The 27,470-nt window shown below is 42.8% G+C and overlaps 1 protein-coding gene across 7 annotated transcripts; it reads right to left on the bottom strand.

Annotated features, from left to right (window-relative positions):
* Positions 1-917: 917 nt before the first annotated feature.
* On the bottom strand, positions 918-25,436 carry phactr4b (phosphatase and actin regulator 4b). Of its 7 annotated transcripts, none has more exons than XM_085473083.1 (16): positions 25,260-25,436; positions 18,555-18,669; positions 18,253-18,297; positions 13,391-13,561; positions 12,226-12,306; positions 10,921-11,424; positions 9,290-9,613; positions 6,936-7,067; positions 5,387-5,912; positions 4,768-5,069; positions 4,450-4,648; positions 4,213-4,268; positions 3,884-3,945; positions 3,658-3,795; positions 3,381-3,457; positions 918-2,439 (listed from the first exon to the last, which is right to left on the bottom strand). In XM_085473083.1, the coding sequence occupies exons 3-16, from the start codon at positions 18,263-18,265 to the stop codon at positions 2,424-2,426; spliced, it is 2,601 nt and encodes an 866-aa protein (XP_085329209.1). In that variant the 5' UTR covers positions 18,266-18,297; positions 18,555-18,669; positions 25,260-25,436; the 3' UTR covers positions 918-2,423. The 7 variants fall into 7 exon arrangements, with proteins under 7 accessions (XP_085329209.1, XP_085329211.1, XP_085329212.1 ...); XM_085473085.1 differs by lacking the exon at positions 25,260-25,436 and adding an exon at positions 24,302-24,460; XM_085473086.1 differs by lacking the exon at positions 25,260-25,436 and adding an exon at positions 23,063-23,195.
* Between the last annotated feature and the right edge of the window lie 2,034 nt (positions 25,437-27,470).

Genomic DNA, 27,470 nt, shown 5'->3' with positions numbered 1-27,470 from the left:
CCTTATCTGTTGTATATTTTGTAACTAGATTTCCTTTTGTCCAACCCAGACCTTAAAGATCTGTGAACATATTTTACCTTCAGTCTTGTCTTTCTTTCTTTAGCTGACGCTAAAGCTACTAGCAAAACTCTCAATTTTCTCACTGTGAAGACCTTTACCTACACATTTAATCCCAATAATATGAAAAGTGCAATTTCAACTATACCTCTCGGTTTTTTGTACACGATGAAGACATACTGCTGTAGTAAATGAAAGAAATCTATTAGCACAAACAAATAAACAAGTAAAATTACAGAAAAGGTTCTGGCAGCTAACTGTCCAGACTTTTCAGTAATTACAAAATTGAAAGATGTTGGTAATTCACACAAGATTAGTTTTTCATTGTTCTAATTATTTACTTATTTTTACTGTGGGCCCATTGTAAAAATAAATGACTATAGTCCATATGAAAAAGCAGGAACTTTTGATTATTTATCTATGGCTTAATTACTCCCATATGGGAGATTTTATCAGTAGGAAAACCTGTAAAATTTCTAAAAATATAGTTAAAAGTTTAAAATCTATTCCCTCCTTCACATATTCCAAAACTACCATCAAGTGGCCCAGATTGGAGTCTTTGCGGGAACAAATCTGGCCCCCAGGGCTCATGTTTGACACCTCCACCCTTTGGTGTCACCTTATCCAATAATCTAAAATATAACCTATTACTTAAAATACATTTTAAATTACACTAAAGGCCTTTAAACCAGCAATTAAAAAAAAAATAAAAATCAAAAGACAGTGCAAAAACTTAAATCGCCACCAGGTGTTGCTGCAAACCCACTGTTTCTTTAGGCGTTCCAGCTTAGACAAAAGACTCAACCTGAACAGTCATTGGGTCTACTGGACCTCAGTTGCAGAGTTGTTTCACAAGAAGGTTCGAGGAATTGCAAGATTTTTAATTAGATCCAGACTATTTACAATTAAAAAGAAGACTGTCAGCTCATACAACTCCACATTCAATTAAAAATGAACTCAGATTTACAGAAAGGTGCACTTTCATATTCCCATTCTTGTAGCATTTAATCATAAACTCATGTTCTGCTTAAAAAAATAGCAACCTATAATACTTTTATATTTAAAATTTCTTTTCAAATAAAAGGAAGACAAGATATACAGAAGCATCAGATAAACCTATATCAACTTATACACACAGCACTGAGAACCCTGTAAGCTACTGGCCAGACAAGACAAGGTAAAACACTTCTGCAGTTTCAAAAAGTTCCAGCCAAACTGAGTTTCTGTTGACCGATTATGCGTTTTCAGGTGTGGTTTTTTTCTTTTTTTTGTGATAAATCCCTGATCTACACTTGAAGCAACTTACATTTAACTCTTAGTTTAGACACTATCGTAACGACCTTATTTAAAATGGCTACAGAATGTATTGCATGTTCAATCTTTAAAGGGAAGTACAAAAACTTACAAAAGAAAAAAGTATAAATGAAGAGAGATTATCCAGACGCGGTGGCACTGGATTTTGTAATGGCTCATGCAGTGGGTTGCAGAAATCAGTGATATGAAAACCAGTATTGGGTGTGTTGGCACGCATTAAAACACCAACAGCCTCCTGACCTTTTTCTATAGCTATTAAAAGGCCGACTCACATCACAACCACAAACACAGGCAAGCCAAATAATAATAATAATAATAATAATCATAATAATAAAGAAGGCTCAAAGAAAAGCTGTCACTACCCTTGTGATCAAAATTGTAATAGAAAATATTTTGTGCATTACAGAATATTTTGCAATGAGATCTCTTCCAGTTTCACTCTAACGTATCACAGCAGCAGTCTGTAGAGTGGATAACAAACACACGATATCCCAGAGATGTCCAGTTCTAAAACAGAATATTTAAGTCTTCAGCCAATTCCTGACCGTTTGTGTCTATTATTACTGTGTGAAGTGTTATAGGTCATCATTATTGTTACCATTTTTATTCTACGTTATTACATTAGCAAAGATGAGTTAGCTTTTCCATATACAGTAAAGAAGAAGAAGAAAAAAGAAAAAGGCAACACAGGACGAGGCCGCATTAAAGGTTGTAACTATATCCGAGTCCCTGAGGGGCACCACACAACAGCAGAGTGAGAGTAAGCCCTGTAGGTCCTTTGCCACTTCTCCACTTTATTGGCACGTGGTTCCCCCTGCCGTCTGGGAGAAATACTGCATCTGGTCTCCACCCACCAACACCTCGGTTCAGTGAAAGCAATGTAGTGAGAGGGCGATGGAGGACAAGCAAGAAGCATTCTCGTGTGGAGTCGGTTCCAGGCTTTCCCTGATAACAGTACATTCAAGAGGCGCAAAAGGGCGATCTGTCTGCATAGGGAGCAGCTGCTTCTTTGCCGGAGATCTTAAGTGCTTCTTTATCTGGAAGCAGGGATGTTAAGGCCGATGGAACCTAAAGAAACAAACAGCTCTCATGAGGCAAGATCACACCTTTGTAATCCTTAAGCTTTTAATGCACGGAAATTCATTATATTGCTATTTAAGGTACAGATTTTGCTCTAAAAGTCTTCTTCTGCCCGTTGTTAGTGCTGGATTCTGCCATTCAACCAGGCATGCACAAGAAAGATGACTACATGGATGTTTACTGGTCACAACTCTATTAATGTAGTAGCAGATCACCACTGCTGCTAATTCATATTTAAAGTGTTTAGGTGCAAGCAACACAAGATGGCTTTAAGTGTAAAGCAATCACAGGACACAGTGCATGTGTAGCTAAGGCAGCCGATGTCTACAGACTAAAATAAGTGACATCCTGAAGGTCGTTAACAATTGAAGGAGTATGAAATAAACAGTGTTGACACAGTAGCAAGGTAACAAGCTCCTTTGGCTAAAACCTGCTGTTGGGGGGGAGATGTCTTCAGGATGAGCGCCAAGGTTGGCTGCAAATGGCAGGAAGTGTTCAAAGATGCATCACTCTCAAGTGTGCATTACATATTTCATTGTTTCCCTGACACAACCAGGAGAAATAAATAACAACAAAAATAAAACTGTGTGGTGTTTGCATGGCTTCCCTGTGCTCCAGGTACCCGTCTTCCTCCCAAAGGCCTAGGTTTTGGGTGGTCATGCATGTTAGCTTAATGGGTGATTCTAAATTGGCCGTAGATGTGAACGCGAGTGTGAGAGGTTCATCTGTCTCTCCTTTAGCTCTGCGATGGACTCATGAGCTGTCCAGAGTGTTATAAACCAGTTTCTCGGTTTATAACAGCTGAGATAGACTCCGTACCCCACCAATATGAAGTAGTGGTGTAGAAAAACAAATCAGCAAAACACAGTACCTCACTCATTTGACCAAAGCAATCAATCAGCCAGTCAAGTTTCAACTAAAAGGTCTACCTTGTGTAAATTCTGCTCTCTTCATGAACCTCCATTTCAGTGCTCTTATAATCATTGAGCTCCTTCCGGATGGCCGCCTAGACAAAACAGCAATTTGGTTAAACATGAACTCAGAAAGAAAACGAGACAATATACTGCTAAAAATTACATTAACCTAAAGGAGTTGCACATGTTTAACATTTAAAATCATATGTTTGTAACACTGTCTTGGACATTTTGTAAAGTGCTATATCAGAAAGCGGGTGTGCCGATAAAGCCTTTATATGCAGCTGATTACCTTGTCGGCAGGAGTGAGCTTAGTCCACGGCTTGTCTGCTCTTCTATCGTAGTCCTGGGCATCTGTGACTTCCACATACTCGTGGAATCGCAAGATTTTTCTTGCCTGTAGTTCTGCAACCGTGGGTCTTTGACTCAGCTACAATAAAGATGTTTTTTTTATGTCAGTTTAATATCAGGTAAATACATGGTTTAACACTGGGATGTTTGCCGGCGTGCTGCTTCACCTTTCTGGTCAGCCGTCGCTTGATCTCTCGAACTTCGGCTTGTCTGTCAGCCTGATTTTTAGCTGAGGGGAGAACAAAGATGGGAGAAAGAATAGAAGAGCCAAATTTAGACTTTGGCATAAAAGGCTTGGTTTGATGGCAGGTTTAAAAGCAATTTCTAAAATTAGATATGTGCTTGTTGTTGACAGATGTGAAATGTACTTTGTTGACAAATGCTGAGGCAAAAGCATCAGACGAAAGAATGAGGAGGGGTTTTGCTAAAACCCAGAAACAAAGGAGTCCAAACAAGTCAAGGATCATGAACAAAGACAGAGAGAGTTAATACTAACGCTGGAGGATGTTTCTTTGCTCGAGTTCCTCAGCAGTGGGTCTCTGACTTAGTCGCCTGAAATAAAAAAAAAGAAAAGAAAAAAGAAAAATGGAGTCCTATTTTTACACATTTACTTCACTTGGACATTCAGGTAATAAGCAGGTCAAGGATCTTTTAAAAATTGGTCTAATTTCTTCAGGAAATGCAGTTTCACTGCTGTCATTTTAAACAATACAATGATACCGCTCATCTTTACCTCGTGAGTGCAGTGCCGATTTGTGTGCGAATGGCTTCCCACTGCTCTCTGCTCTGCCAGGTGAGGCCGGTCTGTCCTGGAGGGTGGTCATCTCGGCTGCTTCTCTCCTGCGTAAACCTATCCCTGTCGGGAGCAGAGGGACGGCTGCTCAGCTTCAGAGCCAGAGTGTCCTTTCTCTTCACCCTGCTGGCCAGTGCGCCTGGATAAAAGCCAAGCGGAGAGATGCAGTAAGCTGAGAAGGAGCAGCAACACTGCACAGGTTTACAAAGAGTCCAGAAAAGCCACTAAATGACCTCCGAATCAGTTTGTTATGCTTACTCATCGGGGGCTCATCCTCCTCATCTTCATCTGAGTCTTCATCTTTATGAGGCACAGGACCATCTGAATCACTGTCCTCCCCGTGCATGTCGTGTTCGCCTTCCTCATCCTCATCCTCCTCATCTTCTTCCTCGTCGTCGTCATTGCCGTTTCCCCGTGGGATCACACAAATGCCAGCGTCACCGACCAAGCACCGGCGACTCCTTGGCTCCAGCTCTGGCTGTGGAATCTCCCCATCATACTCCTCCTCTTCCTCATCATCTTCTTCCTCTTCTTCTTCCTCTGAGTAGTCATCCTCAGATCTAACAGGAAAAAAATACATGCATATAAAACATTTTTTCTGGTTTTTTTGGGCTAATCCTGAAGACGTGTTTTTCAATGAATTTAACTGAAATATGTCCCTCCAGCTATATCTGACTTTACAATGATGAAGACTGGACTTTTTTTCAGCTTGAAATGGATATACAAGTAAGTCCAAAGTGTACACAGCTTAGAAAATGGATGAAAAAGATCCGAAAGCTACATGCAAAGACAGATCACGTGCAGACTCAATACTTCTTCACCATGTACTGTCTTTGTATACACTGATTCATAGACTTTTCTGTGCAGAGAAACTTACAGTTTTAGTGGTTGAATGCTGACAGGCAGAGGGCGACCTCCTCCTTGGTACTCTAGAGGTGTTTCGAAAAGCAGTGTGTGTGCCCGCTGCGACCCATCTGGATGTGGCTGAGCCGGGCCGGGACTGGACAGGGCTCGCTGGATCATGATGTGCAGCGGTACGGGAGCCGGGCGCTGGGGAGACTCATTGGTCGGGCTCGGTGGGTCGAAAAGCATTGGTATGGGTTGGGGGAGCGGATGGGGGTAGGAGTGCTGATGGTGGAGGTGGTGGGTCTGTATGTGTTGGCGGGGTGGAGAAGGTGGTATGTGAGTCGGCAGGGGAGGGGACGGAGGAGGGGGAGGCAGCTGGAAGCCCAAGGGGAGGCTGCTGTGTTCCTCCAGAGAAAGTGGTGAGGGGATGATGGGATGGCTTGAAGCAGAGTCCTCTGTGTTGCGTTTGGTGACTGGGGTGGTCCTCTTAGGAGGCATCGGAGGAGAGGGTTTGGCCGGAACAAGGCTAGCGCCCCCTGTTGCTTGGGTGAAGTCACCTGCAAAACGAAAAAGAGCTAATCCAACCATAACTGCTAAAGAAAAACAGCTACAGCTTAGGCGTGTGAGTGATTTGCTAGCAAGTGCTTTACTTTTGAATCTAGTTTGTCACTGTGACGCAAGTGCACAAGCATCAGTCACACATGTATAACATACCCGGTATGACAGAAGACACACGAATGCTGGGATTACATGTCTGACTGAGCATTACTGCATCCGTACAGCAAGTTGGTTCACATGACGGCCATGAACGCACACTTTGCTCTAAAAGACCAGTGTGCAGCGAGTGCTCCAGGTCACAGAGACAAAAAAGATGCATCCATGCTCTTCACAGCCAGACTAACCCCGCACCGACACTTTTTCTATTAGCGTAGTAAAGCTCCTGAAGCTCCTAAACAAAAAGCTCAAATGCAAACCTTCCAGTTTTGCATGCACATTTGCATATTTGCTATTTGGCTCTTAAGACTTCAGAGGACAGCTTTAAGGCAACATTTCTGTTAAAAGCAGACATAATAAGTGAACAGTGCTGACAGACTTACAACATGCAGTAACCTACACTGTAATGGACTTCCTCTCTATAATAAGTCGAACCCTTATGTTAGAAACATTTTGCCTTTTTATTCTTCGACCCATTCAGTCATCCATTCAAGTCCACCCATCCATCCCATTTGAGTGAGAGCTGAGTGGATTAGAGACATAAAATTCATTTGATGCATAGCAGAACACAGCTGGAACCCGCTAAAGGCCCTCCCTTATTCAGAGGCAAAATACACTCAACTGCACTCACACAGAAGTTGTCTCCTGCATACAGTAAGCACACTCATTATCAGCTTGTTATATGCATGCGGCTCTTATATACCAGGTCCAAAGCAATGAAGGCCGGTGAACAAGTTAAAGGCTTTTCAGAAGACATATGTTGGCAGCAGGAAAGGATGCGACATGATGAAGTGTGCAGACTCTGAAGAGGGCATTCCAGAAATTGGCACCCCAGCCAAAGAAATACCAGGGGGGCATCCTTTTACCTGAGCGCAGGCCTCCAGCCCGCCGGCACAGGTAGACAGGCAGGGACAGGTAGACATCATAGTCGCACTCTCGCTTCCAGCAGGACCAGTAGAGTGGAAGCTGAGCGTTTTCTCCCCCCTGCAGGGCGGAGACTAACAGGGACGAGATGGAGGCCTTCAGCTTGTATGTTTAATGAATGCAGCTACTTTCTGGTGTCGTGTTGTTGATTTCATAAGTTACGGCTGTGGTCAGAAGTTTACATCCACTCATCGTGGGCATGAATTTCATAGTAATTCTGGGCATTTAATGATTTATTTGAACTGTTTCAACTTTTCTTTTTCCAGGGTGGAATGATTGTGCAGCAAACATCTTTAATGAGTTAAAAAAAAGAATTTGGTGCACACAATTTAAATTATTTTGGGTTTCCTCTAATCCACACAGAGTCACGGATCTGACTTTTAAGTGTAGTCTACAGATTTTCCTGACTGAGGTCGGGTCTTTGGAAAGGCCATTCGAGAAGCTTAATGTTATCCTGCTTTATCCATCCCAAAACCAGTTTTGTTGTGTGTTGGGATCATTGTCTTGTTGGAATTTCAACCATCTAGCTGCTGATTTGAGGTTGAAGAAGTTGAAGAATTTAGAGGTAGTCATTCTTCTTCATTATTCCATCCACTTTATGCGATGTACCAGTACCCCTGACAGCAAAACAGCCCCAGAGCATGATGCTACCAACACCATGCTCGACAGTACCATGTTCCTAGGTCTTGTCTGACTACAAAACATTTGTCTAGAAGGAATTTGGTTTGTCCATGTGGGCAGCTGAAAATTTCAGTCGAGCTTCAAGGTGTCGGTTTTTTCTTTGTCGATATCCTCTCAGTCCAGTAAAACCAGTTTACCGTCATTCATATCATATTCGGTCACCTTTCTCACTCAACATGTGTTAATAGACCTCTCTGCTGAGTCATACCTTTTATTAATCTCTGGCTGTCTTCCACAGCATGTCTTTATCCTGTCTTCCTTCTCTCACCCCAACCGGTCACAGCAGATGGCCCCGCCCCTCCTGAGCTGGAGGTTTCTTCCTATTAAAAGGGAGTTTTTCCTTCCCACTGTCGCCAAAGTGCTTGCTCATAGGGGGGGTCACATGATTGTTGGGGTTTTTTCTCTGTATGTATTATTGTAGGGTCTACCTTACAATACAAAGAGCCTTGAGGCAACTGTTGTTGCGATTTGGCACTATATAAATAAAATTGAATTGAATTGAATTTCATATTGACAGTTTCGGTCTTTTTCCAAAACTTGGCAAAGTAGTTACATATCCATATAACATGATCTTATGTAAGTAAAGTGTCTGGTTGAGGTGTAACTTGCTGAGGAACATTTATCCCAACATTAGTGGGGGTGAGTGTATATATTTGAGCCTGTATGTATACTTCTGATCGAGTGGATCGAGAAAACCCAGAATAAAATCAAACTTGTGCCCCAAATTCGTGTTTTTAAAGTCATTACACACGTACGCTCTACGATCATTCCACCCTGGATGATCATGACGATGCCAGTGATGAGCGGATGCAATCTTTTGAACACAACTGTATATAAACAGAGTTGCACTATGAGGGAATGGTACGGTTTCCCGAAGTGATAATCACTAAACAAACACATAGGTAAGAACATGATTACTATCCTTGTAACTGTAACAGTATCCGCTTCACGGTGTGTTTTATTAACACCTTTTGTCTCAGTTGTTCTTTGTCCATAAACTTGGCCACAAAGCAAAGAAGCCTCCTGGCTTTTAAAATACAGTCACTTCATAGTAAACTGTCAACAAGTGTACTGAGAAATTAGATTTCGAGGAGTTCTCTGTAGTGTAAATGTTAACCTGAAACTAGTTTAAGTTCCTAACTGACTCATTTTGTATTCTATTTGTGTCAAGAACAACAATTAGTATAATAAACAGATGACAAATGGGGCATTTTTGTAATCCCCCCCTCCCCCCCTACTGGGAATTAAAACACGATCCCAGATGAGGCAAAACCACAGAACCGCTACACTGTATCTGTGGAAGCAGTGGCCCACAGCCACAGGAGTCCTTGTTATCCTCATAGCGTAAAATGCTGGAATACGTTTCTGCTACAATAATCCAGGCTTAATAAGTAATTAACTGGGGAAAAGCAGCTCGTGCTGTTAAGATAGTATCGTATACAGGATGTTGTGCTGAAGAGTTTACCATCAGTAGTGCACTGACGCATAAATGTACATACTGTATACGCCAGCTGGAAAACTACACGCTAACTGAGCAGGGGTTGGATTGTTGATGTATGCTTCCTGTCCCTGCAACATCTGTTAACCTAAGAAGCTACTGTTAGTAAAAGCTTACCCAGCATGGCCGCGTTGCCCCTGTTCACAGGCTTGGGTGGAGGCAGAGGGGGCTGCTTGGCGGGCTGAGAAGTGGGGGTAAGGGCAGCGGCCGAAGACTGCTGAGTGTTGGAACACGCAGAAGACACCGATCGAACAGGTTTGGACGTCACACCCGACGGAGAAGAGAACTGGCTCGTGGGGTGGTTGGATGGAGTTCGAGGTGGACACTCGCTGCCAGGTTCAGGGGTGGAGCTCACCAGCCATTTTGGAGGCATGATCACCTGTTTGGGTGGCAGAGGTTCACGTAGGGTGTCCAGGTCAGGAGCAAAATGGCTGTCTGATTCTAAAAAAAAAAGGAAAAAGCAGCTAACCATATAGTTTTATATCATAACATGTAATTCTGCTTATATAATTTTAAAAGTTACAGCACGTCAACTGAGACTGATAAACTTAAGCAATACATGATTGGTTTTCAGCTGCAGTGCATATACTGTATTCTATTTATGCATGATCATAAGAAATACACTTCAGTGAATTAGCAAAATCTCACCAAATATCCCAGTGGATTGCTATAAATGTTTCAGCTCAGAGACTCAGCGATGAGCCACTTTTCTACAGCTCTAAGCACTCCAAGCACTCTCTGTGATAGCACTTGTTTGAGAATGGCATTATCTAGGGATCAGCTGTGAAGATAAACAGAGTAGGCGGCTGCAATTACCACCAAAAAAAACCAACCTCCATCTGCCCACCCCACTATACCCGCGAGCCGGCCCCCACGCTGTTCCCACCGCTGCGCCCACGCCATTCCTGCCGCTCTCAGGTTCGGGGCTATTTATTTACAGAAGTGTTATCAGTGTGATGCCATGTAAATCAAAGAGGAACTAATCCAGGGGAAAGCAGGAAGTCAGACTGAAGAACAGAGAGAGAGGAAGCAGGAGATGTGATAAAGATAGAAATGCGAGTGGGAGAGGTAAAAAAAAGTAGCATCATAAAAAAGAAAAAAACAAGGTAAGATGAAAAGAAGAGCAGAGCAATGACACATGAAGGAAAGTGGACAAAATTTTCTTTCTTCTTTGCTGCAATGACGTGCTATAGTGTTTGCATACTTTTCAACTCCTAGCATGTTTACACATTGGCACAGAATAACCTGTCACGTGAGCGATAACCACACAGCTGAGATCTAAAAACAGAGCTAAACACCATTATTTTTGAACAAATTCTATTTTTCTGGGAAATCAATTAGCTGTGGCACTTTACCAATTATCACTGAGCTCACTGTGCTAGCCTTAAAGGGCAATAATGAGTATAGCGATCGCGCCACATTAATTAGGAGAGGAGAAGAGAGGACGAGCTATTCCCTCATGTTCCTGAATAAGAAGCATAGCTGGAGCAGGCCTCCCGGGAGCTGACAGGAGCCCGTCTATATCTGGGAGGACAGCATATAAGCAGAAAAGTGACAGCAAAAGGGAGGGGATAAGGTACCCAAGAATCACCGACTTTTCGAATATGAAGGAGGTTAAGGTGTAAAAGGTGTGCACTTCATCGGTTATGGCCTTACACTGACAACAGCAGTGCTGCTATGATTGCAACTTGTAAAAATTGGTGGAAAAATTCAGATTGCAGGGAGGACAACTACTGGAAGTGACTCACCTCTCCGGGCCCTCCCCTCCTCAGCAGATGCATGCCGAGGGAGTGTAGGCTTCCAGTCTCCTTCTGCAGGCCGACTCCTCCTGCCGTCCTCGGATGGGGCCTTCTGCAGTCCTGGCCTCTTTTGCCCGTCGTCAGGGTGAAGCCTGCCACCATGTCTGCTCTCTTCCATTTGTCCGTGAATGTGGCCCTGCCAGGCCATATTAGACTTCCACTCGCCCTCCCCTTGCGCCCGTGCCCCAATCCCTGCGCTTCTCCGTCCTTCGTCATGCAGTCCTGTTCCCCTGGAGCCCAAAGCTCCACGGCGGTCTCCATCTGAGGGAGAACAACGGCCCCTTCGGTCATCTGGCTGGGGGAGCCATGCAGGGTTCATCCTAAAATCTGAATCTGAGGGGAGTTGGCCCTGGTTGCATGGGCTCCTGACACCACTGATGACTCCTCCTCCTCCAACAGGCAGAGTGTGGCCATTCTTTACATACGACTGCTTCACATTTTGTGCTTCTCCATCTAAAAAGATTGGTCAAAAACACTTGGTGAATACTCAAATAAATACATTAGAAGACTGAATGATATTCTGAGCTACTGAGAAAGTGCGGAAGGACATTACATGCTAAATTGATACATCTTTTAAAGTTTTACATACTGGTAGTGCTGTGTTCAATATTCTACAATTAACCTGATGCATGGCAAGATAACTGATAACTATCCAACTGAGCCATAACACTGTTAAACATACTTTTTGCTGCTTATTTCTTCTTTAAATCTGGATTTCAGATACAGTGAGGGGTGATTTTTGGGGAGATTTTAAAGACTACAAAATCAATACAGAAACTGTTCAAAAATAATTGCTATTTGCAGTTTTCTTTCCCACAGTAATAAAATGTGCCCTTAACTCAAGCCCCATGGACAGTCAGTGTTTGCCGTGATGAAGAAGCTGCTGTAGATTTAATAAATGGGCTCCTGCAACAGCGGGACCAGCAGAACGTTTGCACACCCCCCCTTTCTAAGCTATTTTGCTGCAAGGCACAATTTGTTCCACTTTTCCTCAGCTCTGGAGAGTGGCAAGTAATTTTAAACAGACATTGCATTACTTTGAGAAACAGCAAGGTGAAAGCAGTTTTTTCTCAAATTTGTGTTTCTAAATTTGTCTCAGGCACCTGCTGCATGGGAAGACAGCGTTCCTGCTATCATGTGCTGAAGACTTAACTGTACCGTCTGAGTGGGCGTTATTGCCTCGGGGCTGCTGCTGTCAGACGCAGACAAAGCTTTGCAAAGATATCACATTTTGAATCACACAAGTCCCCTCACCACTGTCCGGGACCTCCTTCAGCACCCCCTGTTCTATAAGCTCCTGTCGGGTGCGCCTTGTCGACATCTGCCTCTCTAGTTCTGTCAAGAGCAAAAGGAAATGACATTTTATAGACCATTTTTTCACCAAGATATTTATGATTTAAAATTTTCACTGTGATCTCATGCACCAGAAGCAATATATATAGATATATATATGTTGTGCTAATTCGAGTCACTGAACTGGACCTCTTCACCATGCTTTCTGGTTGTAAGTTTCCCATATTATTCAGTAACACTTAGAATCAGTTAGCAAGTATCTTTATATATAACATACTGTATATAACATGTGGGTGTGGCTTCTAGGCCTGAAAAGTGAAGCCAATTCAGAAGTGTCTTAAATCAGTATACTTTTAATGACCAGCAAGGGCAACTCTACTGGTTGCAGAAAGAAGTCAGATTGTACAAAAGTACATAGTACTCTACAAAAGGATAAACACCCTGTAACTGTCAAGTTTCTGCGATACTTTGCTCTCGGTTTTTCGTACAGATGCAGCGGTCTCTTATCACGTCCGGCATCAAACCATCGAGGAGACAGCCAAAAGTCTAGAACTTCAGTAACCAGCAGGTGTCACAGTAAAAACATCCATCTTTCATATACAGTCTATGGACACGACTTTCCTGTCCTGCAGGTTTTAGATGTGTCCTTGATCCAACACAGCTGATTCAAATGGCTAAATGACCTCCTCAATATGTCTTGAAGTTCTCCAGAGGCCTGGGAATGAACTAATCATTTGATTCAGGTGTGTTGACACAGGGTGAGATCTAAAACCTGCAGAACAACGGCACTCGAGGCCAGGAGTTGCCTAAACCTGCATTAGATGATATGTTAGAACTCCACCCTCTAAATGTTCACAGATGGCATGTGCCACACTGCTAAAGAGACGATTAATTAGCCAAAAAACGCAAGGGCACCATGATATACACGTCATCTCTTAACGAGACATCTTGTATTCATCTTATTGTATTATGTGCACTGAAAATAGCGAGAGACAAACTTGCTTGTAACATTTGGGCGGAAACATGTTCACAGAGGAATTTTAATGACATTTGAATACAACTGATACGGCCGCTGGGGTGAAAGGAGAGGTGGCATTCGCAAAGAGAACAAGTTTGCAGCACAAACCTTCAGAAGTTTCTTTGAACTTCTCGCTGCTTTTTTTCTTCCTCCACTTCCACGGCTTGAAGATCTTGCCAAGGGTCGAGAACTTGCCCTTGCGCTTCGGGGGAGGGGTGCTGTCCCCGGTGCTGCCTCCCTCTCCCACCATTGTGCTGTGGTGCTGCTCAGCTTCATCATCTAAAACAGAAAGCACAAATTTAAAACAAATACAATAGAACTTATAACATGAAATTATAGACACCCCACTCAGCAGCGGCGCTTTCTATTTTAACTGAGCTCATCTGCTGCTTTTTAACGAGGGCCAGGATCATTATGGCGGTTATTATCTTTAGCTGTTAGTTCTCGGGGGCCGAGCGTGCTTTGGCAGGGTGACGCTGAGAGCTCACGGACTCCTCCACGTATCCACAGCTAACAGGAGAAGCCTAACACTGGCTCTGAGCCAGGATTTCTCGCTGTCAAGTACTCACATTCCTTAACCGGATGGAGTCTAGTGCCTTATCAGCCTTTCAGCCCTCGCTGCTCCCATAGAGAAGAGGGGCACACACGAATGCAGACATAAGCAGCAGAAAAAGGTTGTCAGTCATTCTGCATACATATATAAAATATATACACATGTACACACCCACACATACAGGTAACAAGAAGCAAAAGCTCTTTAAAAACCACTAATTATCATTAGGTGTCACCAAGGCTTCAAGAACTCAACTAAAAAGCAATCTGCAGACATGGCTACATACTCTGGGTCACATGACTGACAGGCCAACTGACAGCGCGCTGAGCTTGGAGAGGCTTTCAAACAGGCTGCAGCTGCTGTATTCAGCAGACATAATATTTACCAGCAGAGAGAGAACAGAGTCCGATGTAAAACATCCAGTCTCGGGCTCACACAGGATGTCTTGGCGACAGTAATGCCCTGCAGTCTGATTCCCACAACAATATGCTCTCACACAATACTGATGTGGCTTACTTAGCAGTCCAGGGAACACTAAAACAACAAAACGTTATTCCTGGATAGAAACTTTTTCTTTATTTGAGACACACACACACACTGATACGCATACATCAGTATCAGCTAGCTGCAGTCCAGCACCCCTGGAGCTGGCAGGGTTTCAGTATCTTGCTAAGTGACACTACAGAAAGGCGAATGGTTGCTGACACAAGATTCAAACCCATTTTTTGCAGCTGAAGGACAGGCACATTAACTCCACACTGCTGGCGGTGTAAAATTTGAGTTGAGTGTTTACACAGACCTCAGAAGCCTGACAGACTGTAAACCTCGGATAGGAAAACAGTTTTAATCACAATACTTCAACTTCATACCCTACTGTGAGTTTAAAAATGGCATTTTTGACAAGTAGTTAAAAAGCAGACACTAATCTACCTTGAAGAGGGGTGCTAAGTGTCCAGCTTGCATGGTGGTGGGACTTAAAACAGCACGCCATGAGGACGCAAGGAGCATTCAGCAACCAAAAATCTACTGTCCTGTGTATATGCCAGCATCAAATCACAGATGACGAAAACGCAGGAGACCAAGTTGCAGAGAGTTGACGGAAACTACAGCAGAGAGTCCGGAGTCGAGAGACATGTCCACGCTGTGGAAATCCAGCTTATCTCTGCGAGGTAGAAATCTGAGGACTCAGACCAGCTGCCATAACATCCAGATTAAGCATTGCTTAAGGCAGCTTCTCCGCGATCCAGAACTGAGGTTCTCACACACAGCAGACCGTTCTGTCAGAGACGCCTCTGCCACAGTGGCTCAGCTGAAGCCAGTGAAGCAGGATAAGAGCTGGCTGTGCCAGGCCTGCACACTCCAAAGCACTGCAGAGATGACGATGGCAGAGGACTCAGCCCATGCAGCAGGCATCTATTTGAAAGCTACGACTGACCATATCCTCAGCGGTCTTTTCCGTTAGCCAGTGAAGCTCGATTATAAAAGGTGCCAATCCACTAGTACAAAAAAAAAGTCCTCAAAAAAGAAACAAGTACAGAGGACCCAAATCAGCTGTCACGTTCAAGAGAGCTTGTAGATCCACTCCAAATTATTCTTCACAGATACAGAGAAAAACTCTCCAACATGCCATTGTTTCAGCTGTAGTGTGAAGAGGTCTGGCATGTTGTGACACTATAGCTGAGTGTGACTGTGGGTTTTGGAATTGGAGTAGAGGGTAAAAAAAGGGCTACAAAGAGAGAAAAAGTACAGACATAATGTGGCGGGCTGGGATGGGGGGGCTGGAAACGCAGTCACAGAATCAGGGTGGAGTGCCGTTTCCTCCCAGAGAACAAAGGCAGCCTCTTCCCCTCATATTCAATAACATAGTCCACTGTACAGCTCATGGAAACACTATGCTCGAAGGTACAACAGGGAAACTAATGAATGATGATATATAAAAAAATAGCTCCATTCATAACAGAGCTACATTCTTAATAGTGTTACTCTAATGAGAAAGTCTGCCCAGATAAGCCACAGCAGACAGGAAACACGAGAGTGTGTGACTGTGCTGGTGTCTTCCTATGACATAGCCATATCCAGAAGGCACACCTACTACTCCCCCATGCAACTGGCCAGATTTCCCTCTAACCTCATGATTCACTGAGTCATGGCAGGCTGGTCAGGTGAGCATGTGGGTAAAGGAGATTGTTGCTGTAAAGGAGCATGCTATCCCGATCGCTAACACAAAAACCAAAAGTCCAGGCGGATAAATATTAGGAAATACCTCCAACCTCGGTGTAACAGTTACCTTTGTCAGGGCCGATTATGACATTTAATCCACTTACGAGCGCTGACTGTTTCCTGCGAAAAAACGTGTTCCCTAACATTTTCAACAATTTAAGATCCAGTAGAAATAAATGTCATTACATGACACTGTAATATGAGTAACGTTTTACTGCTGTACATATCTTTTTACTCACTACTTGCATAAAATGCACGATCATATAACATCGTGCGGCGCTTAGAAACTTGGAATAATTGGTGCGGTACAAAATTATGTAAAACCTCTGAGCCAGACAACATATGCAATCTGATGTTCCTGTGCAGTGTAACATAAGAAAATAAGTGCACAAGTCATGCATGAGTGTGTTAAAAACACTGTAGAGAATTAGCCACATGATCCCAGTGATTTAGCATTCCTTGTGGTGGTAAACATGAATGAGGGGCAGAATTAGGAGGGAGGCTACGCAACATTTGTGCAAAGTTTATTACACAATCACCAATCCTCAGCTCTGCTCTATCCTCTATCCTTGAAAACTAGTAAACGAGAAAATAGTTTCATGTTGTTGATGTTAGCGATGGAGGAAACCACAGCTGTGTAAAGTACACCAAGAATGTAAGCCCAGAAACTCACCACTGCGGCTATGTTGTTGTTGTTGTGGGTCCTGAGCTGAGATCTCCACACGGAGGCTCTGTCCCATGATCCAGCCCCCGAGGGGCCCCTACCTGTCCTGCACCTTTAAGTGTGCGCCTTACACAATACAGATCAACTCCTTCACCTGCCGTGCTTCTTCTGCGACAAAGTCCCCGTATGCCCGAAGATCTTTTATGCTTCTCTGTGTCTGTCATCTAGCCGCCTTCTGTGCCTTTTCTTCAATCCTTCCCCCATCCCTCCTTCGCACAATATCCTCAGACCTCCCCTCCCTCCCTCCTGGAGTTGGACTCCCCCTTCCTTGCTGACCCTCCCTCCTTGGCTCATAGCACAGGTCAGCATTCACTGAAAGATGCCTACCATTCCAGGGAAAAGACACGTTTTGTTTTCAATACGGCGCGTGTTGTAGTATGCGGTGCAGTGCGTGTACTCAGTAATATCCGTACAATGTAAAATATTCCTTTATAGTGAATTAAAAAGAGTTAACCAACACAGAAGACACTAGACCTGAAGCTGCAGATCTCAGACCACAACACACAAGATATAGTTATATATACACAACTATAATGCAACTATAGTAATGTAATTTCAATCAGTACCCTTGACCAGTAGAAATGCTTTGCAAGATCAGATGCATTACTGTTTCTAAGGAAAGGTCCAGTATGCTCTCATCGCCATCAACAGAATGACACTGACCAGGTTGAGTGGACAGTTTGATCAGAGAAATAAACATTGCACTTTCTATACAGGGTTTGCACGCTAACATTAGCTGACTCCTGCTCAGTAACCTAATGTTAGTGCAGGGTGTTTATCATGCTGCTCGCCTCCTTTAATGTCTCCAGGCACCATTTTATACACTTTTTTAACTCCCTTATATCACATTTTAAAAAGACTTGGAAGGATTAGCATGACTTTGAAATATGTTTGCCAAGAAGCACAGTCTTGTATCAGGCTTGAAAATAGAGAGGAGAGGCAAAGAAAAAGTGAGCACTTTCTGTAAATGAGAAGAAAAGCGGGAGTGGACCCCCTGAATTAGTGCTTTGATTTCGTTTGACGTTCGAGTGTCTTTAGAAGAAAAAAAAAATCTCATCTGAGCCTCAGAGGAATCCAGAGCACTGTGCTGTGTCATTATGCCTGGATAGATCAGAGCTTTGTGAGCATTTGGCTGCATCTCGAGCTGCTTCTAAAGATGGAGAGCTAGTGTGTTCGGCAGCGTTCCTTTTCTCTTCCTGTGCCCCACATAAAGCCACCACGCCGGGCTGGCTTCCAGCGAGAACTGAGCCAATCCGCATGACTCCAGAACCTGTTGGCCTGACCTGGATAACAGACTGGGACAGGCTACTTCAGCAGGGAGGGAGACTAAGTCAGGTACGCACATATGTACATAAACATCCCCAGCCCTGTCTGACAAGAGTGTGCAATGAGTCATTCACGATGGGGGAATAAAGTGAAACACAGCATTAACACTGCATTTAAAAAAACCACAACGCGTAACTCGGTACTCACCACGATTTTCCATTACAGAGTTTGAGGCACACCAATCAACATCTCCTGAAAAACACAAGTTTAATACATGAGCAGACACATTCTCAGCTCTACATTTGTTTCATTTTATACCTTTATATAATTCATTTTATTCTGTTATTTCAATTTATAGTTTTTAATGCAATTTTTCCCTTTTATGTATTAGCTATAACATTTTAGATTGCCTTCAGATATAAAGCATATGATATATAAATAAAACTCCTGTGCATTGACTTCTGTATATTTAATTGGATTTGTGCAACTGCAAAAAGTCGTACACATACACTACACAAAGTCATGGGAGGGGTGTGGGTGGTCGGGGTTCTTGGCAACAGTACAGCAGTATTTTTTCAGGTCTCTAGCATGTTGACGATGCCACCTCCAACCATCCTATCCACTCTGAAAGAGAGAAAAACAAGGTCGATCACATCACAGTCTGACATACAACACACAACTAGGAGATCCACACTTCCCAGGAATTTTCCGATAAGACTGCGAAGAGAAACCGATTACACCTGGGCGTGAAAATACAGGCACACCGACTAAAAGTCACAACTAGACAAATAATACTCCATATCTCAGAGCTTGAACCTGTCCGGGAATAAATGTCCGGAAAAGATGTATCTATGAGTTTGGATGAAGCAAAAAAAGTAATTTCTAATACCAGACTGAATCTATTGTGTATTTGAAGGTGCGTGCTGTAGGAGAAAGAAAGCAGAAGGAAATACTACAAAGGCCTTTAGAAGCCCCTGTGTAACAAAAACTGATACAATTTGGTCAGACTTTACAGAGCTTAAAGCAGACTATAGCTCCAGTCCACTAAATCACAAAAGGTCTGATGCCACAGTTTGTATCCATTGATGTATACATGGTGACGGTAATGAGTAAATGGCTTTCTGGCATTCATTCAAATCAGAGTCGTGTGTAAAATGACACTTCAGTTATGTAACCGCTCATGGACAAGCTCACAAATAGCAATTTTATGTACTCAAAGTGGTGCACCGTCCATTCTTTGCAATAGAAAAGCTGGAAAACAGAAGCAAAATCACAACACAAAAGCTTTGATAATTAAGGCAGCAAAGAAAACCAAGCAGAAATATTTACTTTTGCAGTACTGACTGATTAACAAGTATAACTGCTGTATAATTAGAAGTAAAAATACATTGTCAACGATATAGTGTTGATGCACATCTAGCTAAGCTTTGTAGCACATTGAGTCAACACTATGTTTTTGGGAATCGTCCTTCATTTGGTCCATCTTCTGTCATGTTGCCTTCAAATACTAACACAAATGGTAAATGGTAAATGGCCTGTATTTATATAGCGCTTTTACTAGTCCCTAAGGACCCCAAAGCGCTTTACATATCCAGTCATCCATCCACCCATTCACGCACACATTCACACACTGGTGATGGCAAGCTACATTGTAGCCACAGCCACCCTGGGGCGCACTGACAGAGGCGAGGCTGCCGGACACTGGCGCCAACACAAGACTGCAAAGACTTTACAACCACACTGGTTTGGACCAATCTACTGCAGTTTTAATCAAATGGATTAAATCAATCATACACATACTGGGTATATTATTTAAAGCAGCGGTCCCCAACCCCAGGGCCATGGTCTGCAAGTCATTTGGTACCGGGCCGCGAGAGTTGAAGCTCGTGTGTGAAATTTATGGTTTTCAGAGTTTTTATCATTAACTTGGTTTCCCTGGGTCTTTTCCCGTGTTGTAGTTGTGTGTCTTATTTTGAAATAAATATTAACGCGTTACCATAGCAACCAGAGAGGATTAAGGGGCAGAGAGGAGGATGTTGTTGGCACATTTCAGGAGGGCGCTGCTAATAAAGTTACACAATTACACAGTGAATTTGCGCTTATCATTATATTTACAAAATACCACAGTTTTTGTCTTGGTCGTATCATTTTATTTTGTTGTATTTATCCGCGACACATTAAAGGCCGGTCCGTGAAAATATTGTCTGACATTAAAGCGGTCCGTGGCGCAAAAAAGGTTGCGGATCGCTGATCTAAAGTATGTAAACTGTCGGGAATTTTGGGGGGACCAGGTGTTGATGTCATGCACACTTTGCTTGAGATTTGTTTGCCATCTTGGACGTGTCATAATGACCAGTTGCTATGGAAAAATGTGCATTCGCCGACTGGTTGGCACTGGTTCCTGGAGGTTGCTGGCTCTCGCTGAATCAAATTACGATTGAAAAACTCTTCCTAGCGACTGCTTTGGTTTCAGGCAGACTTCCATGGTTGACTGCAGTTTTTCATGTTTGTCTGTAAACACTCACTAACAACCATTTCCATGCAAACTCAGGGTGACTGCAGCAATATGCTAGCAACCAAAGCAAGCACAAGGAGGTTTTTGCCAACCAGAAAGGGAATACAGATTTTGTGTGACTGGGGATATAGTAACCACTTTCCTAGCATATGCCAACAACCTCCAAATTGGCTGACAAGTTAATTGTCACATGCTTAGTGGAATGATAATATCAAAGGGCTAGGTATAGATTAAAGCCTGTTGGTGAGATGAGACAGAATGAACTAAGGCAGAACTCCACCCTCTCAAATCTACTGTGTTGGTGGGTTTCTTAGTCATATACTGCAGGAATCATATACTTTCTTTGCACATGACAACATCTGAATGGTGGGGAATTATTTCATACATTTCTGACATTTCTAGAAAGTTATAAATAAAACAATATTACGAGTCTGTTATGGCATCTTTAAATCTCCTTCAGGTGACTATTGTTGTGATTTTGCACAATATTAATACAATTAAATTGAAATGATTTAAAGTTTCAGCTATAAAGAAAATAAGTTGTTATTTTCTAATTAATTCATTAGTTCTAGTCCCAGCTGAACCTGATTAATAATTCAAGACAGTGTGTTTGTTGATTGTTTAAATGGTTCAATGACAGAACAAGACATGCAAGCATGATTGTACAGCAGAGCGCAAATTAGACATTCTTAGCAATAAAATAGCTGAAATGCTATGGAAGCCACATCTTTTAGAGAAAATCAGGCACAAATGTTTTCTGCAGTGAGAAAACCACAAGCAATCTAATGTGAAAAAAACCAAACAAAAACGCTGGTTATAATTGTCAGTGTACGAAGTGGCCCAAACCCAGACCATAAAGTTTGGCTTTGGGCCACAAAATTCCTTCTTGCTCTTAAATACTACTGATGAGCCTCACTGCAAGGCAAAATTCTGGGTTTTAATGGCCTTCATATCATCTTACATTTGAGTAAATTAGGCAAACTGCAGCTTTATTGCCTTGAAATCTAATGGTTTTGCCAGTGAGGGATATATTAAGAGAAAGTGTGCTGGCTTTTGTTACCGGAGGCCCTTGACTAGATCATTAACATTATCACTGGCCAATGTCCTACCCTGAAGGTAAGCTCTGTCAGTCTAAGGAAGCTGTGATCGTATTGCAAAGTAATCCAAATATCACATATATAAACGCAAACAGTTCACTACATATATAATTCTGGATATTCAGTTTGGAATTCTTCTCTATTTCTCCTCTAGGGCAATTTTCTGGCAGGTCAGAGGTCAGCTTCCCTTTCAAAAGAAGAAGTGTAAGTAACATCACTTGCACATCAAACAGGCCAAACAGCACTGCCTGAAAGCCTGAAATTACTGTAGCCTTCGTAGTGCAGCCATTCGCATACAGACTCACACAGACTGGATGAGAACCCTACACCACTGAGACGAGGCAGATGCATTTGTGGTCAGAGATGAAATTTTTTACACTCCCGCCCAGTGCCACAGCCTTGGCTAGATGACTCAAAATAATCGAGCTGTGCGGTGAGTGTTCCACGGAAAGAGAAAATATCTCTAGGTCTTCAAAGTACGAGCGGATTAAAGGCAGGGGGTGGAAATTAAAATACTGGGACTTTTCCATATATATCTATACATATAAACAGGATTATTCGACTACACTTCACTTCAGGCTTTTCATAAATAAAGAACTGGCTTGAGGAGATACGTTCCACAGGAAAATATTGTTCTGTTTCACTTGCTGTTGTCACGCTCACAGCCAGTCACAGATAAAAAAAAAAGGGATGTTCATGGCCTAGTTCCTTATTGAGTTGTTAACCCTGTACCTGCTTTTTGATTGTACAGAACAGATCGATATGAAAGTAATGTGTTTATCGAAACTATGCAGGACCTCTGAGTTTTAACCATGAAAGATACCTTCTCAGAGGCCCCTAACAGCTGCCATATATCGCTTCACACAGCTGGACAAGCAGATCGAAGAAAACGGGATGCACACAATCAATTAATGACACAAACTCTTAATTCGAGCTGACCTCTTCGGAGAGAAGAATACATAAAAAAGCCTAACTTACCTGCCCACTTTATCAATCACTATTCACAAACTACATCCCTGCATGGCCGATTATTTCAGCCTGGCTTCCAAATCCCAAATGCACCAACCAGGTATGTGAAAGTGACTGTTAAAGACCGCCTAGAGGTCCCGACTGTGTAATCTTCTGCGGAGTGCACACACCCTCACTGGCGCAGTCTACTAGTGTTGATTCAATTACGATGGGAGCGGAAACGGCAGCAGCTGGCTGAGTTATGCCATCTTTAAATAGCAGTCTGCTTCTCACTCCAGGGTTCTGGGCACAAAAAGCTGCCAAATCACTGGAAGAAAGTAATTAACTCCATGCTTAAGTCCTAACAAGGTAGACTCTAACAAACTGAACACAACGAGCAAATGTTTGAATACAAGTTATTATGTGCAGCAGGTAGGCTGAGCTGAGGCATACTTACAGGCCAATTCCAGTGAGGTATCAAAAAGAAATAAGGATTGTAAAACAGAACATGGCGATCGAACCCATGTTGCTGTGTCTACGCTTGGACCTTTCTGTAGCTGTCTGTCCCGGGCTGCACAGTTTCTACACCTCTTTCCAAAATGGATGGACGAGGGCGTCTGTTCCCAATCTGTGCTGGGAGAGCGTCATCAGAGCCTGCCCCAGAAAAGTGCCTCTCACCACAGGGACCAGTGCCCCACTTTTACAAGGAGCCCAAAAAGCTCCTCGCCTTTGCTAAACTTTTCTTCTGTAGTGTCCTTCCACCTGCGTGAAGGCTGCACTGCAGGGGAACCAAGCATAACTTAAGTGAAGTTATTTGATTATCGGCGACAAGCTCTGCCATGGCGCACATGCATGTTTACACACCGGAGCAGGCCGCCCACTTCTGCTCCCTGCCAGCGGATGCCCTGTGAACGAGGATTGATCTGAGACATTCAGCAAAGAGCTTTTAAGGAATGTGATGCTCAGACTAGTCTCATCTGCGCGGTTTAACCAAATGAATCAGGCACAGTCGACAGCTTAACCATTGTGGTTCTCCTCTTAATGGTCCATTAAAGAGGAGGCTTCCAGTGGGAAGTGGAAAGAGCCCGAACACAAGCCATGAGCTTCTTTTTTTCTGCAAGAGCACATTAACTTCAAGAGTTATTATGGTGGATGGAACCACAGGAAATGGATTTCATTGCATGTTTAAGGAGAGAAAACACCTGATGAGACCATTAGCCAAGTTTTATCGTGTGTCAGATTCAGTAGCTGCATTGAATGCATTGAAAAGAAATTGAGACAATAAAATAATAGCCTTATTATAAACACATTTTTATTCCTCTCCATCAGGAGGCTCTCTGAGATGGAAGTTTATCAGCCTGGTCTGGAGTAAAACTGAATAATTTACTTCACTCTCATTTCCTCATGGCAGTATAGCTTATAACGTCCTTGAAGAAGTATGCACTCTCCATAATAATGGGCTGCGATGAATCCGTATAAGAAAAGAAAAAATTACAATAAATATAAATTGCCCTGCCAGACTGCCATTTCTCCAATCACACTTTGATGTCAGACACATGCACATCTTTCATCGCTGCCCTAACAATCCATGTCCTAATTAGACCTACACGGACAGCGGATTTCTAATTGTATCGCCGAGATTAAACTGACTCTTACTTAACCGGTTTTCATTCCCGAGACAAAAATACAAAATTACCTGAGAGGTTGAATCGGGCAATGTCGTAAAAAAGCATGAAATTAAACAGCTGCTACTCCCCGGCACCAGGAGAGGAAAAACGGGAGCCCGTGCGAGAAGGCTCGCGGCACCGACCTGCCCTCTCTCTCCCCGCGAGCGGATCTCGCGCCAGTGGAGTCAAGATGCTGCTGAGTGAACGAGAGACCGGAGTCAAGTCAGCCACGCAGCGAAAACGGCGACTTCCGGTGTCACACCTCAAAATAAAAACTCTGCCGGTAGACACATTTTATGAAATAGAGTAAATAAACAAATAAACATAAATAGAGTGGGGTCTGTTATCCCCCGATTTGTCATTGTTCCTGACATTTCCGCCATGCTGTGATTTATCAAGCCTACAGATGCAGGCCCTGAGGCAATGTATTACCCTTTTAATTATTACTGTGAGCTGAAGATGGGCCTATAGGTGTTACACCCCACCATAAATGCATCATATGTCCTTAAAAGTAATCCATGTTTTTTTCTTTTTCTTTTGCACACCAGCACCAACACTTACACAGAGATAAGACAGCTATAGGGACAATCGTTTTGGCCATTTCTCTTTCTCAGTATATATAGTTTAGATGTAGCATATATGGCACAATATGACGCGGATAAATAACCGGTCTGCGGACCTTCCGACGACATTCATCGGCACACACCATGCACATCCTGCTCATCCAGATCCTTTGTTGTGCACGGTCTCCTGAGCAGAGCATCAGCGGGGAAAATGGAGTTCCAGGGTGTGAAACAATTGCAGCAGGAGCAAAGATGTGTGCTGACCCTGTGGCACTCGCTTTGTGCAGAAACACAGCACTTTCACGCGCAGCATCGCACTGTGAACGTGCAAATCGCTTTCTGAAAACGGCTGCTTCGCACTGACCAACTTGAGAGCGCAACTTGCAGGTTATTGTCTGTGCAGACATCTCTGCAGCAAACTCACCGTGTTGTACTCGCTGCTCGGGAATCAGCAGCCCTACATCCCTCCTGACGAACGTCCCTCCTCCGCCGCCTCCTCTTTTGAAAGTACTTACAGCCGACTTAAAAATAGCAGCCCGGTCATTTCCTCACCTCACACTTTCCCCTTCTTCCAGTGCCCGGTCCAAACATTTTGCGCACTTACCGGAAACCATCCCGAGCTGCGCATCTCGGTACCGGTAGTCCTCAGTGGGAGCGACAGCGCCGCATTAGCCGTTGAGAATACGGCTTCTCTCTTTGTTGTGAAGACTTCAATACCCACCAGGCTTTGCAGTCCACAGCTCTGGGGTGGGAAGGGGGTGGAGGGGCATACCGTTATGTTGTCCAGCTTCACACTCTCAGGATGAAGACCCTCTCTTCCCTTCCTTAAAAATAACAAAATAATAAAGGCAGCCCTGACGTACAGATTGAGCCTGCTATCATTTTAACCCCCATATGACATTTTATTAAACACACACCCTGAGTTATAACGCTGTAAGAATGAGACTGATGCCGAAAATAAAATACAACCATTTAAACATTTAATAATAATAACAGTGACAACAACTATAATAACAATAATAAACTACATTAAGTTATTGATGGGATTGTTGTAAAGCAATAATCTCAGTGTATTATATGCTCTGTGAAATTCTGTATTGTTCTTGTTTTTCCAGTATCTCTTCATAGAGACCATTCTCACTAAATCGATTGGCTGCCTCCATTTTGGGGGCGCTTATGTTTGATGCTTTTTGAATTATTTGATGATTTGTCACAAAAAAATATCAAAAAATCTTCTTTAGTTGAGTAAATGGGAGGAGTAAAGCGGACCAATTAACCAACAGTGTGGGAAAAAAATCTTCAAAATTTTACTCCCAAGTCATAAAAAAAGAAAACTAAAGAAAAGAGCATTCTTTAAACAATGTATTCCTCTGAGCTAACAGATGTATCCTTTTTATTCCTGCTCTTTTGGCCCCATAGTGAAAATTCAGAATCAACTTTACTTAACTCTGTTTCAGCAGTAATAAGGATATGAAATTACAGTCAATTCTCTACTGAAAACGGGGGACTGTGTATAAAATGATAGTAAATAAACACTTCATTCAAAATTCATGTCAAATTCCTTAAATAAAAGCTTAAAGTCTTCACTTTGCTCAAATATTGATTTTTTTGATCAGTTGTGAACAGAGTCCAGCAAATTATGGACCCAGCTGAATGGCAGTCTGACAGCAGCTGTTCAAACTCTGAAACAATGACGCCTGCATCATGCAGAGGAACTGGACACACTCTTTCAATTTCAAGGATTTATCAGAAAATTTAAAAAAAAAATGATTTAAAAGCTTGTAGATCCACCCTAAGCAGCAATAACCTGAAGTAACTGCAGAGTTGCTATTGTCTTTCCTCCTTGTTGATGACCAGTTAATGAAACATTTAACTAGAAGCACCTGGCTGCTACTTACCCTCTTAATTACTATGGGAGCAATAAGGGTACCCTTCATTTTCCACACACTGCTTTTCGGCTTAGTTGTTATAAAATAGATAATGATATGGTGCAACACATCACATTTACTTTCAACATCAGATTATTTTTTGTCCTGATAAGTAAAACCTTAGAATTGAAAGCAGCTATACTTTCTTTTTCACATGACTTCATACACATTTCGATATAAAACAGCAGGCATGTTGAGGGATGAAAAAAGTTCTGGGAATGGGAACATTTTCTTCCAGTATTGAAAAATGGCCGTTACACCTTATTCTAGTTTCTCAGGCATCTGGGGAAGTCCTGTTCTCTGACTGCAATTTTACCACAGACCTCAAACTACACAAAGAGAATAAACATAAAATTCTGCTCATGGAGAAGTGAAAAAGGCTTACCATATTGCTAATAAAGTGTCCATGAGAGGATCTAGATCAGTTGACCTGTCAGTATCATTAAAACTGTACTTGCTAACTTTCATGCATTCCATCTGGATAAACTTTGAATTGCGTTTAAAAATCAGAAAAGACTGCAGGGTAACACCTGCTCATGGCACACCCACCAAACTGAGGGTAGAGAAGGCTGTGAATGCATATAACAACACCTCATCATTTGCTGGCAGCAGTAAACACACAGCATGGGTCATTTAAACAGCTTCCCCAGAATTTCCACAAACTGTCTTTTTCAAACTTTTGGGTATCACAGGTTACATCCCCAGAT

The sequence above is a fragment of the Copadichromis virginalis genome, linkage group LG11, assembly GCF_057382275.1.
Source record: "Copadichromis virginalis isolate Kocher_CV1m ecotype Utaka linkage group LG11, C_Virginalis_male_GT1.1, whole genome shotgun sequence".
Taxonomy (NCBI): Eukaryota; Metazoa; Chordata; class Actinopteri; order Cichliformes; family Cichlidae; genus Copadichromis; species Copadichromis virginalis.
This window is presented reverse-complemented; position numbering and strand designations above follow the sequence as displayed.